This window comes from Siniperca chuatsi, linkage group LG3 (assembly GCF_020085105.1).
Source record: "Siniperca chuatsi isolate FFG_IHB_CAS linkage group LG3, ASM2008510v1, whole genome shotgun sequence".
In the NCBI taxonomy this organism is placed as follows: Eukaryota; Metazoa; Chordata; class Actinopteri; order Centrarchiformes; family Sinipercidae; genus Siniperca; species Siniperca chuatsi.
Genome location: NC_058044.1, coordinates 18,739,204 through 18,759,931, shown reverse-complemented (window position 1 = coordinate 18,759,931; position 20,728 = coordinate 18,739,204). Strand labels below are relative to the sequence as shown.

At 41.8% G+C, this 20,728-nt stretch overlaps 1 protein-coding gene across 3 annotated transcripts in view; it reads right to left on the bottom strand.

The window, feature by feature from the left end:
• Nucleotides 1–15,847, bottom strand: part of rhbdl3 (rhomboid, veinlet-like 3 (Drosophila)) — a 58,934-nt gene extending 43,087 nt beyond the window's left edge. For 2 of the 3 annotated variants that reach the window (XM_044189024.1, XM_044189026.1), the window contains exon 1: nucleotides 15,704–15,847. In XM_044189024.1, coding sequence (XP_044044959.1) covers nucleotides 15,704–15,844 — 141 coding nt within the window. In that variant the 5' untranslated portion in view covers nucleotides 15,845–15,847. Of the gene's footprint in view, nucleotides 1–15,075; nucleotides 15,100–15,703 lie in introns of all 3 variants that reach the window. The other variant, XM_044189025.1, reaches the window with a different exon arrangement.
• Between the last annotated feature and the right edge of the window lie 4,881 nt (nucleotides 15,848–20,728).

The window sequence follows — 20,728 nt, the reverse complement described above, 5'->3', positions numbered from 1 at the left end:
AAACTATTTTTCACACATTAAGTTATGAATTTTATTCCATATTTGGATGCCTCGTCCAGTGTTTAATACATCCATGGTCTTAGCAGGGTAAGGCTGTGTTCTGTCTCCTCTGACTCTCTCTGTAGTCATTTATTTTGGGTTTCAGTACAGCTGGTTTCTTTAGAAATCCTTTATGTCTGCTACTGTATATTTGTAAAGGATGAATACAAATTCAAAGTTTTCTCCTTAAACACTACAACTGACATTTTAGAAAGAATATAAAACAGCTCAATTTTAGAGCCAGACACCTAGTGGATGAAGGTACAAAACTGAGAAAATAACGTGTGTTTTCGAAATCATCTGCATTAGTGTGGATATAGTTTGATTTTGTGTGACAGAAGGCGAGATGGAGCAAGACAGACTGGTTGAAGTTTAAAAGAGGGGGGAGAGAGCTGTATTGCCCCCAGGGTGTCTCCAGAAGCAGAGGGGATTGCAGCAGACAGCTGAATGGCCCTCGGCAGGCTGTCTAGCATGTGTTCAAATAAACAATTTACCCCCTGTCGCTATTTGTGAAAGTATTCACACTGGAGAGAAGCATGTATGGCACAATGAAACACACAAACAAAAACACACACAAACAGGAACCAGATTCAAGACATGCAAACACCCACCAGGAAGGGAAAGCTCAAACCACTGCAGCTATTAATGTCACACTCACTGAGACACAAAAATGAGCCCTATTTGCCAAGAGATATACAGAAGTCAAAATCCTTGTCAAACATACACATACACACACAAAGCTGTGATGGAGTATCTATGTCAGTCAAGCATAGGGCACAGGCAGGTCAGCGCAGATACAAAGATGGAGATTGGTGACCTTTTCCCCCAAGCCTCCCATTTACACCGAGGTGAGAACCCCTCATTACCACGGGCCAAACCCTCTATCAAACATCCCTTCACTGCTCCACGCATTCAGCAGCTCTTCTCAGAATAAGAAGGAGAACAAAGAGGAGGGAGAAACATTTGTTTAACGAGCCGTCCCCGGGCTGTCTTTCTCTCCCGTTCAGTCCCTTCTTCTGCTCCAGGCCTGCCCTGAGGTCAACCTCCCCACAACACCATCAAAACCCTGCACCACTGATGGCAGTGGTTCCTTTCACCGTAGAGATTTATGACCTCTAATAGCTGGCAAATGGACCAGAGGCTGGGGCTGCCCCGAGGGGAGGCCCCCTACTTATTTTCTTCAAATCCCACAAAGAAAAGGCATGAAAAAAGGGGGAGCTGACAGAGGCTGGGGGTGAGGATCGGGGAGCTAGCGGGACTGTCGGAAACATTTTTAAGGTTGCCATCTGGGTCGGGTGGGACCCTTCAAACTGTCTGTCAATCTTCAACAAGAACCCCTCCCCTACCAGAAGGATAAGACTGGGGGGAGTGGGGGGAAGACATATTATAACAGTATGAGGAACAAATGCCCTCTGCCACCACTGACATTTCACTTCCTGGGCTGTGTTGGGGCAATTCTGCAAGCAGGAGCTTTTATTAATCGGCTACAATCAGGCGGCCAGCCAGTCAGCTGTCTCCTGATCCTTGGAGGTGGTGAAAAGCCCCACTAAGGCACCCTCTACTTCATAATCCTATTCCCATAATCCTCAGAGGTCAGCGAGCAAGAAACAGTCCCCGCTCTCTCTATGAACAACTCCCCTTTCCTTTTAAGGCGAGAGAAGACTTCTTTCAAACTGCATTACTGGTGTAGGAAAAAAAACTTCCAGAAAAGGCATTTCAGGGTGCTAAAGATGTGAGGCAGATACAATCCCTTCATGCAGTAGCCAAAGCACCCACATCTTCATGAAATCATGAAGCTGAATGCTAACTTTTTACAGGGAAATGATTTCCCCACTGTTCTCAAATAAAGATGTTACCGCCAATCATTATAGAAATAACACAAGTGCTTTGTTTAATCAAGACTCGCAGGTCTCTTTCCGATTTTGTACCTGAGCGCTTTTCTTCTGATTTAAAGGTTCTTGGCCAGGAGCTGCAAGCTCGTGGTGATGGCAGAGGAAGTGAAATTGCTTGCCACTTCTTCCATCCTTTCCCATATGATTAATCAGAGCTGAGTCTCATAGCCAATATCTTTACAACTCTTTCTTGTTGATGTATAAGAGAGACTGAAAATAATGAGATCTGCAGTGACAGTCAAGATAATGAAATGAACTGTGGACCCTGACATAATTTTTTAGACAGAAAATACCAGAACAATAGACACATAAACATACTCACAGCTGTTTCATTTGAGCACACAGACAAACAAAAATACACGGACCACTTACTGCTACTGACCTGGACTAAAGAATCACCATTTCAATGCCAAACATACATACATAAGTAATTGTACCCACATAAACACTGTTACATATACCCCATTAAAAAAGTTTATTTTGGGAAGGCTCTGCTGTAGAAGTGACGAATAAAAAGGGATCCTTATTCCACCTGTAATGGAACTGTAAGTTATCACAACCTTGGCAGCTGTTCCCCTGAAGGAGATAAAACTTATCATAACCTTAACAACCTCAGTGCCAGACCCTGACAAGCACCCTGATGAGCTGCTGTATCTGCAACTGTGGCTGCGGTAAACCCAACGACAAAGATAAGAATTCCCCCCATCTGCACCCGAAACTCTGAGAAGATTTCTATTAGGCACAGCAACACTGTCAGGGTGATAATATTGTCACTGGACAGGACAGCCTAAAGGCTCTCCGTGGCCCTGTTTTCACACATCGCACTAACATGCATTTTGGGTAATCTGACTCCGAGCGGACAGCTGTAAATATAAGTGTGACTTCACCCAAAATGCATCAAGGACACCCTGGGATTCGATCACTACAGCCACATTTGGAGGTGACATGAGATGACCACATAAAAATAAAAACACAAATTCCTTGGTGGGTTTGCAACACTGAAAACCTGCCATATGTTATAAAAGGAGGATAGCTTCCATGTAATCTACAGTTCTTAACACTTGCCCCATCCTGCATGTCATCCTAACAGCCACAGCAACAGCAAACATACAGCAACTGGGAATTCAACAGCTACTGGGGAGGTTCTTGAAAAACCTCCAAATTGGTGCAATAAATACAGTTTATACTGCCCCATAGCACAAAATGATAATAACAAATCTTCAAGGTGCTGGGCAGAGTTATGTGCTTAAAGTGCAGTGGCATTAACGCTGGCCAGAACATCCAGTAGCTTTGATAGTTTCGGAGCAAGTTTTGAGAAAGATGAACAGAGCTAAATTTATATTTCCTGAAGGTCTCCAACCATTCATTTTAAGAGACTTCAAAACAATATCTGGAAATAGCTACTGTATGTATAGTGCCATGTATTGTAGTAATGGTGAATTCAGCTGGGTTAACCATAGAAAAAGCTATAGCAAAATGTACAGATTGTAAAGCCAGTTGAGACAAATTTGTGATTCTGGGCTGTATAAATTAAACTGACTTGAATTGAATTGAAATTCTACCCAATATACTAGCTTCTAACTACAAGGTAATGGGCCACTCGAGTGCATCTTTATACATAATATATTTCTGAGGAAGCTGGAACACCGCACCATGCCAACAATTGCTTACTCTGAAGTAGGGATGCTCTGATCTGACAGGTTGGATCGAGATCGGCCCTAATACTGATCTTATTCAGCTGAAACTATTCACATTAGTTTCTTTGACAATGTCATTTTAATGTGTTTTAATGTTATGGTGGACCGCAGACTCTGTTTTTAGTACCAAAGCAACCCCAGGCCTCATTTTACTGTACATCAAAATGATTAAAATGAGTTTCCCGCAGTAAACAGATTTTAAAGTTGGGAATAACACAGTATTGGATAAGTACTCTGCATTGGCAGATACTCTGAGTTGAGGTATATGGACAGTAAAAGTTGGATCAATGCATTCTTACTTCGAAGGGGAGATTTCTGGCCTTTAGTATTTGTTTCCAAGACCAAAACATCCAGCGTACATGAATTTCCACCTGCTCAACCATGAAATGAGCAAATGTCACAAGATATTCGCACTAAAGCCCAAAGGCCTGTGACAATATACTGCACAATGATTTAATACCTCTTCACTAGACTAATCTCTGTACAAAAGACATGTCTGTATTGTGAAAATATGACAATAGTTTTTAATCTTAGTTACAGACAACTGTCTTTTGTTATTGCAGTCCCTACTGCTGAACATTAGAGGTTAATCTCTTCTCATGATCAAAACAAAATAAAAATTTGTCTATAAACAGTCTGATGTAATTAGGGCCATGAATATAATTCAGAGAAGGGGGTCACAGACTCTTCTCAGACCCTCATACTTCATAGTAGATGTGACTACATTTTATTATCAGTGGGACCAACTCCATCTGTGACCTAAATTTATTTACCTATTTTGGCACGAGCCTTCATCAATGAATCATATACGAGACATCTGGCCAAGTTTTTACACTGAATAATTCCATGTTGCAAATGAGCAGTATGTGCTCTGCAGTGTATCTAATTTACCTCTTCATGAAAACACACCAGCAGTCAGCAACAACACTGCTACTAAGACAGACATCACATCAGGGAGTAAAGGGTCAAAAATGGCTATAAATTCTCTTGGCCTGTTTTTTTGTGTGTTGTGTCATGTGATTTTTCCTTGTCACAGTTCGCCACTTCAGCACTTTGGCCCTGCTGGCAGGCTTTGGCAGCGATGCTCTGTAAGACGACACGGAGGGGACAGGACAGGAACGGAGCTCTGGGTGAAAGCTAAGCACTGTCGCTCACCTTGGGCATCTGCTGAGCCTGCCAGGCTGGGCCAGGCCGGGATGCCATGACAACAGCAAAACAGCCAGGGCATCCAAGAATAACTGAATACTTTTATTTGACAGGCCAAAGCCCAGATTTACTGTCCTACAAAATTCAGCAGGTCATGTTGAAAATGACACTGATGATGTTTACATGCCCTCTACTAAACCTCTAAGTAAACTGATGTTAACCTGATTAACTTAATATTTTAAGGTGTTAGGCATAATCAGCGTATGGACATAACCAGTGTATCCATAGCCCAGATAATACATCTGGATCTATTAATACAGGTTTTTAAATTTGTAGAAAAATGAAGACAAGGAGTTCATCTAAAAACAAATGTTTCATACTGTATTTGTGTGTTAGGACTTTCTTTCATTCTCACAATATGATGATTTTTTTGCAATATGACTTTTCCTTGTAATATTATGACTTTTTGTCAAAATATCATGACTTTTTTTCAGAAAGTAGATATTATTATTCTCCACATATTACAAATTTATACTTGTAAAATTATGTCTTCATTCTTCAAATTACACCTTTTTAAAAAAAAAAACTGTAGATCTTTTCTGGAGGGGATCATGCGTTTGGTCGTGTGAGTATCTCTTCGCAGCTAATCTTGCATACTACTGGACCCATCAGCCTAATATTTTTTTGTGCACATATATGACTGTATGCTCAAGGAACTCTTGTGGTTTGTGGTGATTCACAATTTTTGAAAAACCTATTTTATTGACTGCTCTGTTTTATCCTCACTCCTCTTAACCGGCCAGTAGGAGCTGCAAGTGATCAATAACTGCAGTTCAACTGCAGATCAATAACAGTTTGAAATCTGGTTTCTGCTAGGATAGTGATGGGCGGATGAAGGCTTATGAAGATTTCTTTCTATTTGTGACAAAAAAGATTCGAAGCTTCGGGGCTTCACATGAAACATTAATGTACTTTTTTAGTGTAGTTTAGTCTAGAGTGCCACTGTGGACTCATGTTTATAAACTTCATGGTTGATATTTATGTGATATTTCATAGTTGCAATGTGATGTGATTGGAGAGTGATATTCATTAAATTACTTTTATTACATTATTACTTGATATGTTCTCATACTTATGATTATGTCTTTCAAATGTACATCGCCATATTTCTCTCTCTTCTTATCCCACTAATGTGCCGATCACATAGTTTAGCTGTAAAACTTTAACAACTGTCAAACTGAAAGAAGCGCTTTCTGAAGCACCAGTGACGTTTGAAGCTTCGGACATCATCAGTCACGTGATATTCTTCATTTGACACAAGCTCCGGCACAATGTATTGAAACAGTGTGCTTCAAAGGAGTGAAACAAGCTTTGGAGCTTCGGCGTCATCAGCTGATCTCGACGCTAGGGACAACGCTGTGGCGGTCATGTTAGTGTTGGCAGATTCTTTTGTTGGCATTTTTACTTTGAAATTGAAATAGTTCCTGCACAATATAAGTCAGTAGAGACTAAATGGTGTGAAATGACAAAAAAGGCATTGTGATAACACGCAAAATGACTAAAGACATTGGCGTGGGATTCCAGGCCTGGCGCAGATCTGCTCTCTACTGAGTGCACTCTTCTAGTTGTTTTTGTTTTTTGACAGAGGCCCTTATATGCTATCATACATTATGATATCATGATCATCTGGTTTAATAAAAGTGAGAATAAGGCCACTTTAAATATATATAAGTATCCTGTGAATATCATTTTGGGCTGATTATTCACAATAACTTGACTATCCTGTGAATGTAAACAGTATCATTCCAACTGCCTTTCTTTAGGCACTCTGGTCTTGAAACTAGGACAACCACAGACACTGGGGGAAGCCGCTTGTGTTCTTAATTTCTTTGAGCAATCTTACATTACTTGTCAGGCAGAGGAATCTGATGCAGGGCTGCATAGAGAGAACAGCTGCTATGGGAGAGGTTACTGTGATTATCACAGTCTATCACAGGCCCAAAGCTGACTGGGACTCCACCTGCTTCGTGCCAAGTGGAAACTGTTTTATTCCCGTGCATGAAGTGTCAAGTAAAGAGACACTGCTTTGCAGGTTGCACGAATGTGTTAAACTTCTGGAAAGTTGTCGTGTAAACACAAACCAGAGAAGGCACACAGAGGAAAGACAAATGAGAGAATAAGCAGTGGGCAGGGTTGTACCCGGTGTCTTTAAAAGGTAATATTGTACAGACTTTTATGAAAAAATACACAACAAATGCTCCTAAACAAAGAATGTTTTTAGAAAATGAGAAGAGTGAATCCAGAGAGAGCAGTGGCTGTGACATCTGCACTGGGTAGTTGTCAGCTTTTGTTTGTGGTGGTCGTCAACGTTGCCATCTGTCTCAGTAAAGACTAAACTTTTCTTCCAAAGGGAGAGCAGACGGGAATGAAAGAGTTGGCTGAGTGGTACAGTCGGTGTGGAACATTCCCTAATGGGCAGCGCTTGACTGAAGAGGCAGAAATCAGTTAACGTGAGTGCTCACACACACACACACACACACACACACACACACACACACACACACACACACACACACAAAACAGGTGTACACAGCAAACACAGGGTTATTGTACCTGTGTCAACAGTGCACCTGCCAGGGTTCACCTGTACGGCCTATGGCATAGGAATGTGTCCCAAAATATTTAAGTGTGTTTGTGCATGTGTGTGTTTCTCAGGATTTTACCCGGTAAACATTCTCATGGCGTCTATGACAGACATTTTCCATTTTGTGTTCTACAGGTCCCTAGAACCTCTGAGCTGTTACTAGAAAACAGAAGTCTGTCACACATTCATACACACATAGAACCACACACACAAGCCCCCAGGTGTTGGTGTGATGGGTCATGGCCAGTACGTCACTCTGTCAACAGCTCTGTAACTATAACCTGTGGGAAGGTATTAGACTTTCAGCCATAAGGAATGAATGGACCTCCACTGAGTCTTTGATCCCTGGAGGATACTGAAATAGGAAGCTGGAAGCTGTTCAACAGTGCTGGTTGACTGGGAAGTTGAAGGTAAGGAAGGCATTCTTCAACTTACCCTGTACAAAGGTAGTCTTATAAAATAAACAACCTAATGATACATTCTGGCACTATGTCCACAATAAAGGTGTCAGTATGCTTAAACCGATGTGCTTGTCGTATGGTCGAACAGCATCAGAAACCCTGTGTCCTTACACCTTTCCCTTTTTTCAACGGTTATCGCGTTTCACCCCTCTCTATGGCGTCAAGTTTTTAACCCCACCTTCAAGTTTGGATGTTTGGAACATCTATTTAACTTCCAGCGTGGTTGGACAAAATGTTGTACAAATTAGTTTGTTTTGAGCATAATGACACCTTAGTGTCTTAGAGCTAAATCTGAAAAAATCCTTTTCTCAATTTTAGCTTTCTGTCCACACTAAGTCTGTGTTTGTCCACACCCAAAAACAAGAACTTTCGAATACTTAGGACTTGCTTCGTAACGTAGACGGTAAAAATGGAAAACAATGCTGTATGCTTACTCAGGCATTGTCTTGGGCTGTGTGGCAGAAACACCTTCAACCCTCTCTATGAACACTCATTTTAAATGTCAACATAGCTGATCTCACAATACAGTTGTTATCATTATTAAGCTATTTTGTCAGATGAATTTGTTGTTATAAAACAGTGATTTGATTGCTCCAGCACAGGAATTACTGTTCGCCTGGTTACTAGTTAGCATTTATAAACTGCAATCAAATCACTATCTTGTACTTGTTCAGCTGGCTGACAATAAAAAACAGAAAAACACATAAATGAGATTGAGAGCATGAGAGAACAAGACAGAGGTTTGGAAAAGACCTCTTTCACTTCTTCTTAACAAGGACCAAAACAATAAGGCATCAATTTGTTTGTTTAACAGTAATGACTGAAACATGATAATATTCCAAACAAAAGTAGGTTACAGCCAGCAGTGACACAAACACACACTGAACTCACAATGCCTCAACATGTAACCTCAATTAAAAACACTCCAAGCTTCTTGATCAAACCCTAACTTGATGTTTTTCCACTGGAGCCCTTCAGTTTTTTGTGCTGTTCTTATAAAAGTGATGAACAAGTGTGTGGTGACGGCCGTGAACTGTACACAAAGCTCATGAAAAGAGATCGATGAGCAGACTGAGACCAAAGCCTCGTCACATCTGCAGTGTCATCCATTTAACTCTGATGGGGAATCTGACTTCAGAACAAAAAGATGAGAGACAGAGAGAGAGAGGTAATAAGTGAGAGGGAGATGAAAGAGAAGACAGAAAGCAGACAAATCAGGGCTAATTTGTGGAGGAGCCCCATTAACATTCATACTGACACTGGTCCTAAAAAGGCAGCAGGCATACTCAGCCTCCACCACACACACCACTTCCTCAGCAGGGGTTGTGTGCTGTCACTTCAACTGCCCTCCCTCGACCTCAAGTAATGGGTTTACATTTTTAGGTCTGGTGGGTACAAATATACTGTATGTACACACACACATACACACACAAAGCACCTGGAGGTTGCTAGATCACTGAGCCGCTCAAAAGAGACACTTTGATTTCATGACACCGAGTTTGCACACTGTAGCCAATTACGGGTAAACTGGCACGTCTTCTTTTTCCCATTTACAGATCAACAGGCACAGCAGCTATTTTTACCTCTGCATAAAAGCAGAGACTGTTTTCACACTCCGCCAACTGGAACTGTGTCTTTCATTAAGGAAATCTATTTAGAGCTGAGCAGGCGAGAGGCAGAGGAGCAGGGAAAGATGAGCTCTGATTAAATCTTTCAATGAAAATGTTTGAGGCCCTGTCTGTTATTTCATCACCACACAGCCTGGGAGCTTTTTAATAGAATGGGGCGGGGTGCAGTTTGCTGCCTGTAACTACTTTTTACGATCCTGAATCAAGACAACACAGTTTAATATCACCATCACCAATATCTCTTTGTCGTCGAGTTATCTCCAAGAATCAGCTGGTGTCAATCACTGCTATAGTGTTAGATGAGCAGGTCAGCAGACTGTGACCCCACCATCTGTGTAAGTGTCAATGGCAATTAGGCTGATAAGCACATCAGTATATCATAGATATATGGATAAAAGAGAAAAAGACCAAGGAATCACACTATAAAGGAGAGAAACCCAAGAAGTGGCCAACTGATGCAAAAATATACCTTATTTAAGTGACAAAAAAGATGCAAAAAAGTAAAATGGGAATTACTTTAGTCACAGTATCATCAGCAGTTCTGTGATATAAGTAAAATATAATTTTCTATTCCTCTTCTCAGAAATCTTGAAATTCTACCCTTTTTTGTGCAGGGTCCTTTCAATCTTTTCCTCACATGAGTCTTTGGTCTGATGCACCAGAAACTTTCTTTTTGGACCTAAAAGACATCCTCACCTACTCAAAAAGATGAACTTAACTGCTGCATATAGTCTCTTCTACTGTTGCCATCAGTAACTGCAGTGACGCTGTTATGATCTCATTGTCTAAACCTCCTATTGCTTTCAATGTAGGTAAAACTGACAGGGCGTGGCGGGACATGCTATCCCTGCATGCACCAGTAAATGCAGCTGAGGGTTCCCAGTTGGCTTATCCATTAAGTGCCAGTTACCTGGGTGGTGGACCATTCATTTGAAGTGTACCTAAAAAAAAAGAGAGCAACACTGAGAAGGTGCCAGCTGTGCCGTGCGATGAGGTGAAACGGCACTGCCAGACAAAACGACTTAAAATAATGACCTACCTTTTCTCTCAGCCATGGCCACTGAATGTCTAACTAACAAGCTCATTGAAACGCACAACAGAAACTCTAGGAAACATAAGCCCCACCGGGAACAGGTGGCTTACCCACCATTGAATTGCTGCTTGTTTTAATTAATGACGCTAGCCAGGCTATTCTAACAACAGATCTCATTGTCATTACTATAGCTAAGAAGTGATGGGATGATCAAAAATCCTGTACCACATGGCTAATACAGTGTTTCCACTGCAACAGTATGCACTGAGTAAGTCCCCCTGGCTAGACGACATTCCTAAAAGATCTAAAAGGCTTTTATTTGTGTGGTTACAGTGAGGAGTTTTGGGATCATGGCTCGCTTTCAGAGGCTTTTCTATGCCACCAAGCAAGAAATCAAGGGGGAAACACTTCCATGGAAAGTATGCAACCATGTGAAAGTGTTTAATCACTAAGCTCCTGCGGGCGCGTGCCTGGGGCATTTCAACATGCCATTGGGAGCAGGCTGTCAACACAAAGGCAACTGTGGACACACATACGGATCTCTCTCTTTCTCTCTCTCTCACACACACACACACACACACACACACACACACACAAAGCCCAGAATTGTTACTGTTCACTGATAGTTGTAGTGCTTTTAGTCTTCTATCATAAGAGACAAAAATTCCTGTTGCAAGGCTGCAGTGACGAGCCATTTGAGTAAAAAAAAAAGAAACAGGTTTCTATTGCACAGAACCACATATATACAGTCAATGGTTTGTATACATCCTGTCTCTACAAGTGCTCCATCTACTTTGAGTTGAGCCATGGTTTCAAGGCTGTACACCAGGGGACTTCCAATCTCAGGCTTTACAAGCACTGGGACATTCCCTGTCCCCTTAGATAACGACCTAGTGTGTGTCAGCTGAAGGTGTAGCCCTTCATAACTGACGTACAAAATCACTCACTGTGTTAAGACAACTTAAAGACAGAGAAGCCTTCTATATTCCGCTTTTTACAGATGAACATGAGAAGAAAAATAATGAGGTAAAAGACAAAGAATTCTTGTAAAACATTTCTCATATAGCTCCTCTGGAAACATACAAGGAAATCCATCTGATGTGTCTTCCCAGGGAGTACGAAACAAATGTGTTTGGTTCATTTCGGGGTGCGATCTAAACATGCTTAATACGGTTTATCAGATAAATCCTGGACTTAAACTGTGGTCCATCCTCAAATCCCCATAAGTGTGCATATCAGTCGGCACAGAGTGGAGACTCCAAAACAGACCCTGTTTCTTCTTTTGGATGACACACAAATTGTGTGTAATCAGGCTGCCATGACTGCAGTCTTTCTTTGGCGTGTGTGTAGAGGACAGATAGGCTGGGACACTTTGATCATGAAGGCAGTGCAGCTACCATCCTCCTAACAGCATCTCTTCTGCTTCATTAGACGTCGCCTCTGTCTGCATTCAGTCCTCATGTTTGTTTCAGGCTATGGGCAACAAGAATCAAAGATTTCTGAGGTTTACTTCCTGCATGCAGAGGAGGAAAGCACTTATACAGCAACAAAATCCTCTCTGGGGACAGGAAAGAGGAGTGAAGGGAAAAGCGAACAGAGCATGCCGCACTTTGATTCCAGTCCCCGATGGTCTGAAACCCAGAAACTGATAGCTGTATGTAAAGAGTTCACGTGGGAGCCAGTATAAATGATATGATGGGGAAGGTTTTGTACACAGCCCAAACTGTTTTAAAGAAGCTGGAGAAAAGCCATAGTCCAAACAAAGATGATAGAGAAAAGATGAACCTGTCTTTACTCTGCTGTGTAAACATCCCTGATGCAACAAACAGAAATGAATGTGCTCTGCATTTGACAAGGTAGGGATGCCAGAATTGATTAACACAAGAGATGTATTATTGACTTCATCTCTGGACATCTTATTTTGCCAATGTATTACACTCACTGGAACATTTTATTTAATTGAAAAACAAAGGTCAAATTGTGGCTTATGGGAAGTTTGAAGGGGCGAAGTAGTTGACTTTCTCACTTCTGAATACCTGGCCAATTGCTGCGTGAAGTGGCCGTGTTTGTCGGATTGTCGGTTTTGGAAAGTTACAAAAATTGGGGGTGTGGGGTCTAGACGCTGTTCTACAATCTGACAAGAACTTCATATTTGAAGCATGCCGAAGCCTGTATTGGTTTGACGGATATGTGAAGTTGCCCAGCCTCCTGGACTAACACCATCTTTACCCTCTTTACATAAAGAGCCACAATGAAAATGTCTTGAACAAGCAGGTCGTCCATTAATCAGGGTTGGCAGTTTGATCCCCGCCTCCTCCTGTCCACATGTCAAAGTGTCCTTGAGCAAGACAATGAACCCCAATTGCCCCTGATAGTTAGGCCAGTGCCAGTAAATGCAGTCCCTAACAGTGTCATCCTTGATATCTGCAGATGTGTTATTTTACGTCTGCCCTCTCATAGTGCTGCCAAATAAACACATTGGACTTACATGCATAGATGCACTTTGCACAGTGTAACTTTGCATTAGACAAATAAAAGCCTAGATCTTGCTCTGTTTTCAAGCGGACTTTTGTCATTTGTCTCTCATGCAGTGACACAGGTTGCCAGACTGGTTTGAAATCCTTCGTTTCCTCATCTTTAGTGGCCCATCATTTCTCTTCCTTAGTCGCCTCACAGAAGCTGGGATCTCCGCGGTCAGCCCTTTGACAAATGGAGCAACTCATTGTGAGGAGGAAGAAAGGAAGGAAAATAAAAGAGTTAAAGGACATTTGTTGCCGCCAGACCAGGCAGCGACCTCGCCATTTGGACAAAACCAATGTTTTTTAGACCGATGTCCACTTGAGAAAATTCAAAGCTGTGCCGCACGCATAAAAACAGCGGATTGAGAGGCCCACTTAATGCCTTTCCACAGAATATGCTCCATCACTAATACACCCACACACACCACACCCCAGCTAGCCTATCCCGTAATCTCATGGGACCTTAGTCTCTCCCTGAAAGAGTGAGCCTGACACGAGCCTCTGGCTCAACCCTAAACATACCCGCTAACCCCCTGCACGCACGCACACACACACACACACACACACACACACACACACACACACACACACACACACACACACACACACACACACACACACACACACACACAATTCCCCCCTGGAGAAAGTAGGGGGCCCCAGGGCGGGCAGGTGCTGCGGCAGCCCCACAGACTGGTGGTGTATAAGTGTATATGTGTGTGTGTGTGTGTGTGTGTGTGATAGTAGGGGGCCTGTTTGCCGTCTGTCAGTCCAACATGCTACTTGTCTGTGTTTCTCTTCTCCTGGGGTTTCTTGGCTGTATCAATATGTGTGTGTGTGTGTGTGTGTGTGTGTGTGTGTGTGTGTGTGTGTGTGTGTGTGTGTGTGTGTGTGTGTGTGTGTGTGTGTGTGTGTGTGTGTGTGTGCACTCCTGCATGTGTTTCTCACAAGATCGGTCTGACTGATAGATCAATGCATCCTGGATTATGTATCACCCTATTATCAGGGTCAGTGTCGACAGACAACACACCCACGGCCTCCAGTGTGCTCCCACTCCTCTGATGCTCTGCCTCTACAGGAGTTTGGTTTGGCAAAGCCGTGGCCTGGTTGCCTGTTATGCCATGATTGTTACCCAGCAGGCAAAGGATTTAAAGCTGCACTAGGCAAGATTTTGATCTAAAAATACATTTGTCTGATCAGCCTAAATCACAAACTGGGGCTGAAGGAGAGAAGACTGTGCCATCTCCACCATCTGAAACCTGGTAGTTTCACCTCATTTAGCCAAATGAAATTCTGGTGCCGGGTATGTTTACCCACAGAAAGAAACTAATCAAAATGAATCAGATATATTAAAAACTACAGACAGCAGCAAGTGAGCACTCAAAAAGTAGCTGTATTCGCAAGCATGAGGTCTTTTGGGATTCTTTAAGCAGCACACATCAGCAGGGATGGTAAACATGAGCGAGCTGTGTGAAGTTAAACATCATGACACATGATTTCTAGGCACGGAAGTTAACATTTTTCTGACAGTTATCTCTTGGTACCAATGTGCAAAATTTCCTAGTGCAGGTTTAAGTCACTTCCATTAGTGATAAAGCCAGTGTTACAGCACAATTACAAAGTCAAGGTCATGATACATGGACAAAATTAGTAAAAAATCACACCATTAAAAGCAATTTATAGTAATTTATTTCACTAAAGCTCTAAATATTGACTTTTTTTCCACATTAAAAAAGTTACTTTATCTGGTTTTCCTGTTCCCACTGATGTTTATGGTGCAATATTGCATCTCGGTTTATCCAAAATCTTCCCCACGTTTCACGACCTTTTAGCGGGACAGTGCAGTGTTTCATCTGTTTAACACATCTGTATTGCTTCCATCTGATAACAGAGATTATGTCAGAGGTCACCAATAGTTCACACACAGATGAGCACCTTCGAAGACAACACTGCTCCATGATGAATGAAACATGCATATGGTAAGAGATTCAAGCCACTGTTGCTTGCACTACATACCTTGTCAAACAGAGACTTCCATTGCTGAGACAAGGAAAGAGAGAAAAAAGAGCAAGGGAAGGAGTCAGAGATGGACAGGAAAAAAACAAATCTCAGAAACAAGTGCCAGAGCGGAGAGAGGAGCACCTGTTTGGAAATGATGAATCTTGGCCAAAAGGACTTTCCTCTGTGTGCACATTTGCCTTTATTGCAATCTTGCAATAACATTAGTAGCAGATCATTGTGGTCAATGAGCCACAGCAAAAGATAATAAGATACCAAAATGTGGATCATTAGGGGTCTCCTATAGTAGGCTATCAGTCTGAGACACCTAATGGAATAAGAGTGGTGTGTGTTTGTGTGAGTGTCCCTTTGAAAAAAATCATAGTAATATTCAAGGATGTGCTGTGTGTCTTTGGTGGCTAATCTCATTGTCCTGTAATACTCAGTATTTTAAATCCTCTCTGGTATCACTGTAAAAGCTGAGTTATGTCATGATATTTAGATACATATCCTTCTAAAATTAAACTTTAGGCTCATGCTATGAGATTCTGCCTCAGGTCTGAGTGCAGGTCCTGCTGCTTAAATATAAAAATTTGGTCATACACTATGTGCGTTTGAGGTCCCTCTGTACTGTGTGTAGACTTACGTCCTCTGGAGCCACGGGGAGGACGTCAGTGCTTTCCAAAACCTCGATCTCCTCGCCCTCCGCGTTGGCCGCCACCGCCGGAGAGGAGTTCACCGGCGTCTCCCGGGTTCCGCCCGTCATCCTCGGGCTGCTCTTCTCCATACACCCGCGGAGAGCAGCGACTCAGTCCTCAGGAATGACTCCACATAGTTTACAATCCCATTTCACTCCCTATGTGCGTCAGCAACGACAGAAGGCAAGAAAGCTGAGCATCATGCTCGCTTGCGCATCCCTTCACGTCGGATCTTTCTTGGATTTTGGGCGGTCAAATTAGTAGTCCAGGTGAAATAATACACCGATAAATGAAAGAGGTGTGCGTAACCTACTCCAGCTATTGCCAGCGCACTTCCACATAGACCGGCCAACCAAATCTTCATCCGCAGAGGAAAAGTTGATTTGGTGTTCGTTTAGTAATAGTTCTGGGCTATAAAGTCCATTTGCAGTGTGCAGTGACAGAGGTTTTCAGAGCTGCAGAGGAGCCTGAATTTTGCTCGCCACGAACAGAGGCAGCGGTCCAAGTTTGTGAAGCAGGGGACGCACAAATGCAAAGCGAGTCTTCTCACTTTGAGAGATGCGACGCAGCAGCAGCAGCAGTAGCAGCAGCAGCGGAGCGCAGATCCATCTCAAAGAAATAATGACATCATCAAACACTGACAACAACATGAAACGCGGGACAGAGATGACAAACCGGACTGGATGACGCACAAGTCTCAGGCTGCTCCGTCCGAGGGAGCCGGTGGAACTCGACTTAAACAGCGTGGGCACAGTCACATGGCAGACCCGGGGAGAGAAGTCCGAGCAAGTGCCCAGTTTATTTGGTGCGTCATGATACCTGGCACGCTGCTTTCTGTCGGTCGGCGGCGCAGCTCGGGGACAGCCGTCTGCTCTCTCCGCCGCGTGCCGACAGGAAGCCTCAAATGGGACACACACACACACACACAGCGATCGCCTCCGTTGGGATGCCTGGTTCAGCTCCAGGAGACGCCGGGACTCTGCTCCAGCCGCATGCGTCCTTCCAGGCACAGGGAGACAGAGATGGAAAGGAAGGGTGGTGGCGGAGCGGAGGGGAGGCAGGGAGAGAGTTGAAGGATCACCAGTCACTCCCGCTCAGGGGTTTCCCTGGCTGAACAGCTGGCTGTCACTGCCTCACTGGTTCAGAGGCTGTAGGTCGTTTGGTCATTTGTTCATGATGTTGAAATGTAGTAGGCTAGTGTGTATAATTATATGGTAATTTATTACACCAGTCTAAAATAATAATGTAACCCTATCAGGTACCACTTTTTAATAAGGAACCCTTTATAAAACGTTTATAAGCAAGCTAATGGTAAATAAATCATGTAGCATATCATTGCTTTACAGATGATTTTGTATTTGTTATACAGTGAAAAGTTTAATTTTTGTCCACAGAGTATTTTCCCAAAAGTCTTGGGGATCATCAATACTCTGTGGACTGACGAGACAAAAGTTGAACTTTTTGGAAGGTGTACATCTGGCGTAAAAGTAACACCGCAGTTCAGAAAAAGATCATACCAACAGGAAAATATGGTGGTGGTAGTGTGATGGTGTGGGGCTGTTTTGCTGCTTCAGGACCTGAAAGACTTGCTGTGATAAATGGAACCATGAATTCTGCTGCCTACCAAAAACTCCTGAAGGAGAATGTCCGGCCATCTGTTTGTGACCTCAAGCTGAAGCAAACTTGGGTTCTGCAGCAGGACAATGATCCAAAACACACCAGCAAGTCCACCTCTGAATGGCTGAAGAAGAACAAAATGAAGACTTTGGAGTGGCCTAGTCAAAGTCCTGACCTGAATCCTATTGAGATGCTGTGACATGACCTTAAAAAGGCAGTTCATGCTCGAAAACCTTCCAATGTGGCTGAATTACAACAATTCTGCAACGATGAGTGGGCCAAAATTCCTCCACAGCGCTGTAAAAGACTCATTTCAAGTTATCACAAATGCTTGATGGCAGTTGTTGCTGCTAAGGGTGGCCCAACCAGTTATTAGGTTTAGGGGGCAATCACTATTTCACACAGGGTCATGTAGGTTTGGATTTTGTTTTCCCTTAATAATAACAACCTTCATTTAAAAACTGCATTTTGTGTTTACTTGTGTTATCTCTGATTCATATTTAAATTTGTTTGATGATCTGAAACATTTAAGTGTGACAAACATAAGAAATCAGGAAGGGGGCAAACACTTTTTCACACCACTGTAAATGTTGGTAATCCATTAATAAAGGGACATGAGTTTAGGCTACTAATAAGCTATCATGTTTGTAGTTATATAAATAAGTAATCAATAGTAGCCTACATGATTTTTACAATACTTCATCAAATCTGCAAATGTTAAATGTAAAGTTGTTAATTAATGAATTTTGGTCCTATTACTCTGCAAACCTTTCCCAGAAGTTAAGTGGTGGTCCATGGGAGCATTCATCCTAACATATGAAAGAGCTACAAAAGAAAGAAGGTGTGAAAGAGAATAAATGGCGGTCAAAAGTATTAGTCACGATTTGTCAACCCAAAGTTGTTCTAATTAATGGATTGTAACTGACCTATAAAGCATTAATACATTATTACAAATACAACTTAAATGCTTTATAAAGGGTGCCTTACAAGAAAGTGGTGTCAACGAGGTAACAATATTTTCCTATTTCAGTTCACTTTTTTGTTCACATTCAACCTCAACCATCTAGTGACAAACAGAAAATGTCCAACAAAGTATAGTGTTCAAACCTTAATATACACTCAACAACAATACAACACACTATCATATAATGTAACCTATACAGGTTTGCATTTTATTTAGATAGTCCAACTCTTACTTACTCACTTCACCTTAAATGGCCATAATGTGTCACTAAAATGTTTCCACTAGGAAAAGCAGTAAAAAAGCAGATGTGCTATATTATTCAAAACTGGAGTTAGGGTTCTACAATTTGGGGTTATGCTTTATTATTGACCTTGGAAACAGGAGTTGACAAAACTCAAGGGTTACATACTCTCTTATTTCACTTCTTGTTGACAAATATGCAAACTCCTGCTGAGGAAGACAGCATGATATAGTCGAAAGCTACAGTATGGAACAAGAAAGTAAATGGACCTTGAGTTGAGATTGTTATAGGGTTTCAGGTCAGAGATTGTTAGAAAATTATACAACTGCTACAATTCATCTGCTCATCTCCAGCAGAAAAATGGAAAATCAGTACAGTATTCCTCCTCTGTGGTCTTTTAGTGGCTCTGTGCAAACTTGGAGATTTTTTCATGTAGACATAGAAACTACACAGTAACAGCTCTGTTGGAGACGAGCGGCTCAAACCAATCATTACACCATTTCAGTCTGTGTGTATTTTCCAATTATTGATCAGTTCTCACCAAGTGCAGTGCAAATGTAATTAACATCCTACAGGATTTCAAATTCACTTGTAGCTAGAGGTCACAATTATTCTTAAATATGATTAATTTTAATTTGTTACATCTTCACACAATATGGACAAATTAAATTTGACATTTTTAGTAATTTTGTCTCATCTCAGCATGTTTTACTGTTCACATGCTACTTCTGCACTAAATCTGCTTTTTTGTCGTTGCTGGTTTGTTTAAATTGTGTGTCTCTCTTTGTGTATCCTGTTAATATTTGCTGCTGCAAAGGCCCAATTTCTCAGTGGGGTTCATTCACATTTAATGTCTCTCATCTGGTGTTATAAATACTAATTAATCATGTCCCACAAAACAGCATGCATAAACTCTTAAATTGCTTGCTTTAAAGGCTTAGAAAGGAGGGAGTGTCCAGGGCTGTAAATTCCAGGTTGTTTTAGGGAATATAAACTGTCCCCTCCAAGTCTGCCGCTACAATCACCCAAATGATGGGGCCCCATTTCAGACAAACACCTACCTATTACCTCAAGAGACATCAAACAAACCTAATAGTTGGGTGGAAGCCATGTACAAAGAGAAATTATGTGATGGTGGTGTGGTCTGCAGTGTGTAGGTTGATCAGTATCCATCTAGTGAAACTCCCCCAGGTACAGTATGTGATAGCATTGCCATGGAAACAATATGGCCTAGGGGTCTTTTCCTGACTCCTACGCAGCAGTGTTGGGTTAAAGTTGGAGTCTGTTAAGTTGTTAAAAAAAGACCCATAAGCCATTTTGTATCCATGGTCAGAGATCAGCAAACCATGGCCAAATGTTGAGATTCTGTATTTTCATGTGTTTTTTGTTGTTGTTGTTGTGTTTGTTTTTTGTGGATGGGAAATACATTTTATGGAATTTTGTTAACTTGTTGTGGCCTCAACCAGAATTCAGACAAATATTAACAGCCTTAAATAATTCACTTTTACCTCTCACCTACTGATAATCATTAGAACATGACAACTTTGTGCAGAAAAAGTACATAGATGAAACTTTAAGGAGTGAATTGCTGGTCTGTTGCACTATTCGTTAATAGAATATAAGGACTTCAAGGCATAAATTTGTTTTGATTTGCATAACAGATGCAATGTAAATCTTATTTGCAAAAACTTATAACTTAACCAGAATCTACTTATTTATCTTCACAATTAACACAACATATTTTTAATCTGGAAAACTAGAAATAAAATCCTTCATAATTCTCACAGGTGCAACTGCACTAAATGGGAATTATTAATAACATGCCCTGGAGTTTTTACACGTGGCAACAGCTGCAAAATTTTATCAAAATTTGTTATTTGGGCCCCACAATGACTAAGTAACATAAATAAATTGATTCATAAATAAAGCTTTTCACAATCTCCCTCGGACAAATCACACTCCATATTACCAAGTAGTGAGGGGAATTATTGTCTCGTTAGTTACAGGCACCAATGGGAATTTCCATTAAAAGCAGCTAATTGGAGAAAATAAGCTTTGACGTGGCTGTTTTTGCAAGCAATGTGCTAACATCAGCTGAAGAGCTGTAACATGAGAGGCAGGTGATAAAGGGGGATTGGGTGATGAGGGAAG